Source organism: Amborella trichopoda, chromosome 2 (genome assembly GCF_054954075.1).
Source record: "Amborella trichopoda isolate Santa Cruz 75 chromosome 2, AtrichopodaSantaCruz75HAP2 v2.0, whole genome shotgun sequence".
Classification (NCBI taxonomy): domain Eukaryota; kingdom Viridiplantae; phylum Streptophyta; class Magnoliopsida; order Amborellales; family Amborellaceae; genus Amborella; species Amborella trichopoda.
In genome coordinates this window covers 60,338,450-60,349,118 of record NC_142337.1, presented here as the reverse complement: position 1 = coordinate 60,349,118, position 10,669 = coordinate 60,338,450, and the positions used below count along the sequence as shown (strand labels likewise).

Here is a 10,669-nt window from a genome sequence, read left to right as displayed (position 1 = left end):
TTTTTAATTTTTTTTTATAAACTATTTTGACACCAAATTTGAGATGTCCATTCCTATATTAAACTCGCACTATTGAAAAATATAAAAAAAAATATTTTTAATAAAATAAAATGACCAAAATACCCTTAAAAAATTTAAAGGGATATTTTGGTCTTTATTTTTTATTGAAAAATTATTGTTAATATTTTTTATAGGTATGCCCCAATGAGAAGATGACACGTATCAAATTTTATATTAAAAAAATTGTATTAATAAAACTAAAAATAAAATATTTTGAGATGTCGGATCTAAGATCAAATGATGAGCGGCTCTCTTGATAAAAAAAATAGATGGCGGGATGATAAAGGTAACATAAAATTTCTATGTTGTAGGAAAACACAAAAGGCTTTCCCAACTTCTTTCTATGCACGCTTTCTCTCTCTGCATCTTTTCCATCACTCACCCCTCACTCCCACTCCTCTTGCTCTCTCCCTCCAAGTTTTCCATCTCTCTCCTCCCAAATAGAGAGAGAAAGAACATCAATAGAGAGAAACAAGAGGCCACAGAAAAAGCTACTCCCACATAAACCCGATCAGCTCTCCCTAACTCTCTTAATCTTATGGATCACAGTTTCTTCAAGCAAACCTGCGCCTCTCTCATGAGATCTGCACTTACAAAACTCTTGCTCATTTAAAGCTTCATCACCGTCATTGTCTCCCTCTCCAACCATGGCCATGAGTTCTCTGGGATAATCTAAACCCAAAAGAGTACAATTTTTCTTCAAGCTCTCAAATGTTATCAAACCCTTCGATGGGTCAGCCAAAAGCTTGAATCCATTTAGCTCCGCCTTGAAAACATCGGCTTCGAGGTTTTCGACCATGATAGGAAGCAAATCTTCATACTCTATTGCCTGGTTTTGGCTCATTTTTGTCATTTTTTGGCTATTTTTTGCTTTTATTTTATGGAGGTAAGAGGTTACGGGAGGAGAGAGAGGGGTTTGAAAAACACGGGAGGAGAGAGAGTAAAAAACACAGTAAGAGAGAAAAAAGAGAAGTTTGGAGCACGGGAGGAAAAAGAGAGACCGAGAGAGAGGCAGAAGGAGAAGTTTGGAGTATACAAGTAAAGAGAGATAAATGATTGCGTTTAGAAAGAATACGTCTTTCTCTCATTTATTTAGGTTTAAAATTACGAGAGGGTTAGAAGATATCTTTTACTGCCTAGGTTTATCATTAAACTTAAAAATAGAAGATATGAAGATATTTTTTCAAAAAATATATAAAAAATGGATTATTAAAAAATTTGAGTTATACAATAAATATTTTAGAAAGAAGAAAAAAATAAAAAATTAGATCATATGATAAGAAAATTTCCTTAATCCGTCTTAAAAACTATCAAAATCATCTTAAAAACATATTTCTAAATAATTTTAAAATCTTTACATTTTTTTTATACCTAACACATATTTTTTGATGCCTGGTGACTTGGGCACCCCCAATGGCCTAGCCTTATAATAAACAAGCTGGTTAAAAACAACTATTTTTACATTTGAATCAATAATTCATATTTGTATCTGCAGTCATCGGCAATATGCTACAACTTTGAATGTCCAAAGAGAAAGCATCACAAGCAAATAGAAGCAACTGGTTCATTAATTATGATATGGAATCATCAAATAATGCAACTCTTTTACTACAATGGATCTTTTACATTCTCTGTAATGATAAAGCAATCTGGTAGAACAAGCTCAATCTCAATAAAATGAATGATACATTAATACACAAACCAATCAAAATAAACATTACCCAATTCTCCTTCAACCAAGACATTCCAACCATCCACCATTATGTGAGCTCAGTGAGCCTTTCTTTCTGCCTTGAAACTGCGACTATACCACTTCTTCTTGTTAGACTTCTTCCCATCATAAGAAACATTTTCCACTTGGTAGTCGTCCGCCACTGAGCTTCCATTGGATGTTGTTCTGATGAAGGTGCCCATTGAGAATGACGATTGTATCTTGTCTCGGAGCTTTAGCAGCTCATCAACCTTAATGGAATAATTGGGAAAACATTAATAAATGGAACCATATAAACACTGGTATAATGTAGCATAAAGTCTAGGAATGGAATTCTTACAGCTTGCTTCTCCTCCGTATATCGCTTCATAACCTGCTGAAACTGGGCCAAAGCCTGGACACATCATTGAAATCTCATTAGACCCACATGAGTTTCTCAGAATTTTTAATCCCCTGTGTGCGTGTGTGTGTTTGTGTGTGTGGAGAGAGAGAGAGAGAGAGAGAGAGAGAGAGAGAGAGAACCTTGCGATACTCGCACTCAAACTCGCGCAACTCATTGCGCTTCGTCAAAATCTTAGCTTCAACATCCTTGAGCTTCTCTGTGGTCTCCTTGAAAGCCTTGGCACATAGAGCTTCAATTGTATATGTCCCACTTTTGAAGAAGTTATCGCCTAAGGGGAAGACGAATGGAGAAGATGATCAAGGGACTCGCATACAAAATGTTTGAATTGAACTGATTATAAAAATAATAATAAAGCAGATGGTTACATACCATAAACAGCAAATATATGGGTTCCAGCTTTAAGTTCAGATATTTCACATGGTTTGAGACCTTCTAATCTTTTGAAGGATGCAGCATCAGGATCCTTGGCCATTGCTAGCTGAACAAAAATTTCATGAAAAGTTTTATGTAGCATTAGCTGCCAAAGAAAAAAGATATCTTTTCGAGAACAGTCACCTATTATAGAGGAAGATATTAATGTGTAAGTTATACCGCATTCACAGTTGAATCGAGCCGATACACTTGAAAATGTAGAAAGTACATCCCAGCAGATGTCACTCTACCAGTCTTCTCACTGTCTTCCTATACAAATAACAAACTCTCACAATCGATGTGATGTATATATGGTATCACATTACCTCACTGTCTGCCAAAGAATATTTTCCTTTCCTCTAACATGCCTCTAAACAAGAAGACTCATTACTATAACAACAAATGGAAACCAAGTATAAGCTTGGATAGCTTGACATGGGTAGGCATGTTTAAAACAAATACTTCTTGCTTTAGAATAGATTTAAGAATGGTGAAATGGAGTGCTCTGTCCAGGGAACCAAACTTGGTGCTTTGCCAACCTCAAAAAGAATTAGTGAGGTGTGGGGACACCCAAAGATTTGAAACTCCTTTAAGATCAGCTGATTCTAAGTTTGGTTTTTTTGCAGCCTCCAAATCTCCTCGATTTGTTGTCCATTGAAATGGATGATCACGATGATATTTAGAATCACAGTAAATTTGAGTATTTGTGGCTCCAACTTTCTTTCTTGAAAATGTTTTTGGGGTGTGAAATAATAATTTGAAAATTTTTAGGTCTCTCCCACGCCTCAAAAGTGATTTTTGAGGTGGCAGAGCACCAGGATTGTTGCACAGGGAGAAGCATGCTGGCATTTCCCTAAGAAAATAAGAACTCAGTAGACTTTACATACAGACCTGTAATGCCAGGCCATAGCCCCCATTGGCTTCCCTCTCAAAGTAAAGCAGCTGCAAAGAGAAGACCATACATAAATAATGTAGATCTATCTAAGGGCAAAAACCGCTAACCAATTGAATAAGAACCTTGCAGACAAGTCTCCCCAGTGGTAATTCATTTTAGACCAGAACGGGAAAATTCCAAGGTAGAAATAGGAAAAAAGAAAATTTTCCAGATTGGTATTTCACCTTGAATTTGCTTTGTGTAGCTGAAGTGACTCTCACTACAATTCCTGCTTCTGCTTGCTGATCATTGATGGTGACACTAAAAAATTGAGCAGACTGCTTCTCAACCTGTATCAAAAGAATAACGAGAATGTTAGGATTTCATCATAAAAAAATAAAAAAATAAATCATTTCAAAGCCTCGAAATGTTTATCCACCTTCCCGCTAAAAGAACTTCCAAGAGGAAGCGGTCTAATGTTTACAGTTCCATTTAGAGCTTCCTCAAGAATGGTAGCTGATATTGTTGTCTTGATGGGAACACCAAGCTTGCTGTAAAGTAAGAAGTGCATAAATTTGAATATAAGATCTCATATAAACCCCATGTAATCTTCATAGGAACGAAGATTTTCACCTGAACAATGCAGCGAACATCGTATTCATAGTTCCCAAGTTGGACAAATCAATCTCCATATCCAGGCCATCAGCTTCAAGTGCCTGTGTCACCACAACAACAAATTTTTGCATTCATAAAATCACAAACGGGGTTTTAATATGGATCCAAGGAGTACAACATTAAATTAATAGGTGTAAGTAACACGAGAGTAAACATAGAATACTGCACTCTTTATGCATGATCAGCTAGAAAGTGTAGATTTCTTGAAAGGGGAAGTATATTATAAGCTAATGGGTTATTCAAAACTTAGAGTTCATTATTGTAATCATTGTTCATTGAAATGATGGTGGCGATGGAGAGGACTCGTAATCATTCTTAAGGCCATGTCCTGTTTTGGTCGATTCCACACCCTCCATCACCATCCATGACAGTGATGACTGTTGATTATGATGATATCCAAAATCACCCACATAAAGAAATCCCATATTATCTGGGATTGAAATTGACATTGATAAGGTTCCTAAAGGAAATAGAAATCCAAAAAGATTAGGACACTTTGATATATCTCTTAGTTTTTGAGATATATGTAACATCTATAGGAAGTTTTCTATTTAATGTGGATTTCTAGTCTTATATATATGGAACGAAAGATGGCCCTATTTGGATCACCATATAGGAAAGGTGGTTTCCTCTAGAGAGAGGGGGGCAGAGCCTCCTGTGCATGAGATGCAAGGTCTCCCTTGGATAGAAGAGAGTTTCACTATTATGGTGCCTCTTGTAGATTGAGACTCATATAGATTGAGAGGCTGGTTTCTTATAGAGAAGAAGTTCCCATAGAGAATTGAGACTCTTACCGATTGAGAGGCTGATTTCTTGTAGAGAAGAAGTTCCCATAGAGATTTTAGATGGTTTCCCATTTTAGTTAGAGAGAAAGTCAGCTTCTCGTTGCTCTCTCATTTCTATCTGGTGTTATCAGTAATGGTTGCCAGAAGTACAGAGAAGGAAAAAAGACATGTGGTGTTGGTCGGGAGAGTAGCTTAAAAAGATTTGTTGAACTGGGTTTTGTCGAGGGTTAGAGAGGTAACTCTATGTCCCAAAATCTATGATGTAACTTTCATTGGAATAATGGATTTCAGTTTATTGTGCCCATGGATGCAGCCCTTCTGGGGTGAATTACGTAAATCTTTGTACTCTTGTGGTACGTGTTTTATACTTATTTGCTAAAAATCAACCGATGGGATATAGAGCTTCCGTGCACAGCAATGACTCCATGAACTAGTTCAATTCCCCTTCCTGATATAGAGAAAAGCTTTCTGCATAGACTTGTAATAAATTATAGCAATTATGATCTGGTATTTAAAATCCTTAGCTAGTGATGCTATAACAGTCAAGAAACCCAATGTTCTTCTTTGACAAATCAACCATACCTTCTTCCGAAAATCTTTATTGGGTGGATGTTTCTTCAAAACTAATAACTTGAAAACTAATCCATCATCATATTTTTTATATTCATCATAAAATAATATGTAAATCTCTGCACCACGCAATGGTTGTTTGCGAAAATCACCCTTCACAATTGCCAGCGCTTTATAACTGTTGGGAATAATTGTTTTATCATTGGCTTTGCCTGAGAGGTAATTTAATGTTTTCTTATTATAGAACAATACATATTGGTCTTGTTGCCTAGTATAGTTGAAGAACTGCATTTTCCTCAAATCCTTTTGCTAAATATATCATGGTGCGCATGACAACAATATCTGAAAGTAAAATATTGAGTTCCAGTTGAATCTAACCACTAACTGTGCACAACCACATTCTAAAACTCAACCTGAAATTTTGATTCTAACATAGAGAAATGTTGAAAATTCTACAAGGGGAGCGATTGGGGCAGAAGTGACTCGTTGTGCTAAGTGTGCAAATGGCTGGAGCTTCTATAAAATACAGGGGATGCTATGAAATATACAAGAACCATGATATTTGAATCAAACACAGGTTACCATCCAACGGAATTCCAAATCTTCTTGAGTACTACCATCAAGTGTGCATGATCATAACCTTTATAAGGAAGAAAGCAAAAGGATATGATCCATCAAGACAAGGATAAACCTAATTAAGTACGATTTTATTCAACCCCAACAGCACACTAAACGGTCCTACTATCATAACCAGAAAAGTAACAATTCAATAAGCTCCATTTTACTGCCGAGAGAAACTCTCATCTCAGAGGAAATTCATTTATCTGATATAGTTGTTAAATAACAAACACAACTTGTAGAGGAAGTGTGAGTAATGCTCAATGGACAGAAAATAAAACCATGGAATATGTCACCACTGTCAAAAGCTCGAGTGAGGCTTCAATTCAATATAAAGTTAATATGCATGATTATGTTCCCATGAACCACGCACAAGCATCTACTTATCAAACTATGGTTTCCAAATCTTCTAAACAAGCCAAGGAAATGTCGAACCAATCATTGAATACATGCCTATATTCTCATAATTTCTGAACAAGCCTAGTTTTTTCTCTCTTTCTTTTTCTTTCTTTTGTAGCAATAATTCAGAAATTAAAAAGGCATAAATTACCTGATATCCACCACTGTCATATTGCCTCCTCCTCTCTGGATCAGACAGAATGTTATATGAAAATGCCACCTCCTTGAAAAGCTCTGAAGCTTCAGGGTTGCTTGCATTTTTGTCAGGGTGGTATCTGTTAAGAATTCAAATTATTCAAACCATAGATTCAAAACTCAGTTTTAACTATAACAATAAAACCCAAGGAATGAACTACTTGCAAAATTGAAGACAATATGTAATGTATCAATTTCTTAATCCCCCACTTCAACAAGTCACATAGGAAAATATTGGACCCCATCAATCACGAAACTCTTAAACTTTAAGGTATCAGCCAAGAAAGTACATTGTGTCAAGTAAGCAAAAATGGAATGGTATCTTTTTTGAAGAGAAGGTTTTCACAAAAGAATGAGCAAATTTCTTTGCAATCTTTAGAGCTTTGCTTCTTCTCTTTCCTCCAACATAGAGAGCTAACTCTTCATAAACAGATTCTCTTCTCCTCTTCATTACATCCTTCTTGCTTCTATCCCCTGACCTTTTCCTTTTCATTCAACTCTCTCACTCCCAATTTATACAAATTCTTTTTTTTCTTTTTCTTTCTTAAAGTCAGTTCCTAGCTTTTTTTTTTTTATACTCTCCCTGTCGCTCCCTCCTAGAATTTTCTTTTTTCTTGTTCTTTTTAAAACATCCATAGATTATTACATTCTCAAAAAAAAAAAAAAACATCCATAGTTTTTCTTATTGTATTCTCTCTCTTCTCCTTCATTCATGCGGTTTCTTATTTTCTCTCTTTTCTAAAGCCATCCACATTTTTTCTTATTTTATTTTCTTTTTAATAATTTTATAAAACTAAATAAAGGTCGAAAATTTTCAACTCATGCACCTCATGTCTCCTACTCCAATCTTAGTTCCTTCGGCGAATCTTCAGCATATGATTCTGATTGATGAACAATGTGAGAGTACAATGCAAGTATTATGTGCCCCGCTGGAGCATTTTATTTACCCCTTAGGGTAAAACCTGTCTCTTAAAACCCGGCAATCAGTTATCGCCAATCTAGACCGGGATTCAGCTGGGACTTAACTCTTCCGAGAAGGTATCAGTCCCTACTGTATATGCATATCTAAAACCTCTTTTTTCAATTTTTTTTTTTTTTTGAGCTTATCTTATGTTTTTTTTATTCCCATAAATCCCTACTCCATAAAGTATTATTTTAATTTTATTTTTATTTTTAATTTAAATATTTTTTTGATCACCCATTCAAACTGATCTAGACCATCAATCCAGTGATTTGACACAAATGGATGATTGCTTCACCAATCCAGGTTATGAAACATTGGCCATAAAACTCAATCTAAAAGCATGGGTTTAGGGCAAAAAGATGGTGATTAAAAACAGAAAAATTTTCTTTTTATATTTCCCCTTTCTTGGAATTTTCTGAATTATTTTCATCTACAGATAATTTTTCTGAATTCCATCTTTTATAATTTTCATTGCTTTTAGATTTCTAGTGTTCTTTATTGTTTTGTTTGGTTTTTAATATTCTTAAAAAAAATGTATACAATGATACCACTTATCTTTGATACAAGGTAGTCACAATTAATCTTGACTATTGGAAGTGAAATTGGGTGGCAACATTTATTGCAATAACCAAAGTCAATGTTCAAAAGAAATTTTGTCGAACTTTATGATACATCCAAGCTATCAGATTTCACATCTATTGGTTTTAAGTATTTGATCTCCTTGTATAAAAAATAAATGGTCTCATTGTATACAATCCCATTCTTAAATTGTTAACAATTTTTGTAGGTTTTTTCTAAAATCATGACTTATATATAAAATATAATCAGGGGCTCAAGCTAGGGCTTAATCCAGGGCCTAGGTCAATATCAAAACATTATGTTTTATGTTCACAATTTTTTTGGAGATGTAACCTCTTCAACCTACCTGAAAAAAGTACGGTTCTAAGTTTGAACCATGTCTCATATTTTGGATGGTAAGATTTACGTTGTTAGAGTGTAGTATACGTAGTCTTATGTATATTAAACACTTGGAAATCCAATTAGTTAACCCTAAATAATGCAAGGGGGTGGTTTGATAAAGTCGTAACTTTAAACAATCAAAGTAAAATGCATTTTTTATTAGATGCAATTTTGGTGAGTTTGGCAATCTATTTTATCTGTAATTAAATAATTTTAAACTCCAAAAATATTTCAAATCAAGTAGATTTATAAACGCATCAAAATCTTGAAAATAGACAATCTAGATAATATGTAACAACATTTACTATGTTTAGTACTTGAAATCTTATTTTCTCTTCCTATGTATAAATCTCAATATCTAGATAATTAATTCGTTGTTTTTAAACATTAAAACAACTTTTTTCGGAAGATTTCGGAGGTGTACCTTAATTCTATATTTTATAGTGAAACGTTATGTAAACTTTTTCCATAAATAAAACTATATACGAAAAGTCAAATGTAGCCAAATGGTATTCGTCTTTTACGTTATAATAACTGACTCCCTCTTTTACATTGTAATAACTAACTCCACCTATTTTGCACCAGAGGCTAAATTTAACTGGCAATTTAATAACCATACAAATGTCAGGGCAGAGTGGAATGCATAAAAAGACATGATTTTAGCAAGTGAATTTTCTCAGGAAAAAAATTTTTTTTATTGAAAGCATAATGAAAGCCATTTTTATTATTCATAAGTGAATGAATTTCATCTAAAACAATTTATATCTATAAAGAAAATATAAAGCAAAGAGCAGTCTATGTAACTCACTTGAGAGCAAGTTTCCTGTATGCCATTTTTATCTCCTGGTCAGATGAATCTCTAGAAACACTTAGCACATCATACGGGTCTCTTCTTGAAGCGCGAGGAGGTAGCATTTCTCTTCTTGAAGATGCCATCTCCCTTTTTTCTGATCAAGAACTGGAAATAGAAGCTCAAAAAAACACAATCATATGCAAGAAAAATACCCAGATTTCTTAATTTAATCTGCCATGACTAGCTGTAAGAACCCAAATTGGAGCATTACTCAAGATCAAAAACAGAATTCATGATAAGATGACGGAGACGTAGAGGTGATCAAATTGTCGAGAAGCACCGGTGAGAAGAGCCCCACCTTCCACACCAAAGAAAAGCATGCAGGAAACCGGCAATACTTGACTGAGAATGATGTAGAGAGAATCATGAAACTTTTGGACATGTCACTTGCCAAGATGCATATGTTGAAAAGATGCAGGGGAGTGGAAACAAGAGTGTTTCCAAGGTGTAAACAGATGGGCTCGGTGCCAAACACCGCATCTCTCTCTAAAAGAGTCTCTCTTTCTCTCTCTAAAAGAGGAAAGGTGAGTGTTTGTAGTAATGTGGGGGGGCCATCATCATGTTCTCCACAGGGCTATTGTCTCTCGTGGACCTCACTTTTCTTCATTCTTGCACCTCCTCTGTGGCTCAGAAAAAATACTACAATGTACCTGAAAATTTATAAAATAGCTAAAGTACCCTTCTCTGCTTAACTTATAACGGCTAATGACGGAGACACGCACCGACCACTTAAAAGAAGCCCGTTTTGCTGAGTCAGCTCACTCATCTTTCTTTTCTTTTCTTTTCTTTTCTTTTCTTTTTTTTTTTTTATTTATTTATTTTTATTTTTTTTAAACGATCAAAAGTAAAGCGCATCTATAAAAAAATGTTGTTTTAGTAGTAAAAATCGGCCTGAATATTTATTATTATCTTTAATTATAAAATTTAAATGTTGAAAAACAATTTAGATCAAGCATATCTATAAACGCTTGGAAATCTTTCCATTGACGATTTAGAAAAAACATTTCAAGATGCACGCTTTTTCAAAGCTTGAAATCTATTTTCCTTTTGTCCATACATCGTAAGGTAGATATCATCGATTTGAGGATTTTTGGACATCAAAACAATCTCTTCTAGTAAATTTTTGATGTGCACCTTATTAATTTGATTATTTACGGCCTCGCCTTTATATAAAGTTTTTCCTCCGTGTTT

General features: G+C 34.6%; 2 protein-coding genes across 5 annotated transcripts; both read right to left on the bottom strand.

The window, feature by feature from the left end:
- Window positions 1-571: 571 nt before the first annotated feature.
- On the bottom strand, window positions 572-904 carry LOC18445124 (calcium-binding protein KIC). Its single transcript, XM_006855269.1, has one exon. The coding sequence runs from the start codon at window positions 902-904 to the stop codon at window positions 572-574; it is 333 nt and encodes a 110-aa protein (XP_006855331.1).
- A 708-nt stretch (window positions 905-1,612) lies between these two features.
- On the bottom strand, window positions 1,613-9,876 carry LOC18445123 (chaperone protein dnaJ 15). Of its 4 annotated transcripts, none has more exons than XM_020674056.2 (12): window positions 9,690-9,876; window positions 9,434-9,583; window positions 6,658-6,781; window positions 4,093-4,175; window positions 3,899-4,010; window positions 3,705-3,809; window positions 3,477-3,527; window positions 2,766-2,855; window positions 2,544-2,652; window positions 2,294-2,442; window positions 2,112-2,165; window positions 1,613-2,022 (listed from the first exon to the last, which is right to left on the bottom strand). In XM_020674056.2, exons 2-12 carry the CDS (start codon window positions 9,559-9,561, stop codon window positions 1,831-1,833), a joined length of 1,197 nt encoding a protein of 398 aa, XP_020529715.1. In that variant the 5' UTR covers window positions 9,562-9,583; window positions 9,690-9,876; the 3' UTR covers window positions 1,613-1,830. The 4 variants fall into 4 exon arrangements, 3 of the variants coding, with proteins under 3 accessions (XP_020529715.1, XP_088715194.1, XP_006855330.1); XM_088859068.1 differs by having other exon boundaries at window positions 9,777-9,876; XR_016049874.1 differs by having other exon boundaries at window positions 2,766-2,851; window positions 9,434-9,876.
- Between the last annotated feature and the right edge of the window lie 793 nt (window positions 9,877-10,669).

Coding starts and splice junctions, on each gene's coding strand:
- LOC18445124 (XM_006855269.1), bottom strand. CDS start 904: ATGAGCCAAAACCAGGCAATAGAGTATGAAGATTTGCTTCCTATCATG.
- LOC18445123 (XM_006855268.4), bottom strand. CDS start 9,561: ATGGCATCTTCAAGAAGAGAAATGCTACCTCCTCGCGCTTCAAGAAGA. Junction 3,528..3,704: donor CTACACAAAGCAAATTCAAG/GTGAAATACCAA, acceptor TTCTCTTTGCAG/CTGCTTTACTTTGAGAGGGA. Junction 2,023..2,111: donor ATACGGAGGAGAAGCAAGCT/GTAAGAATTCCA, acceptor TATTCCATTAAG/GTTGATGAGCTGCTAAAGCT.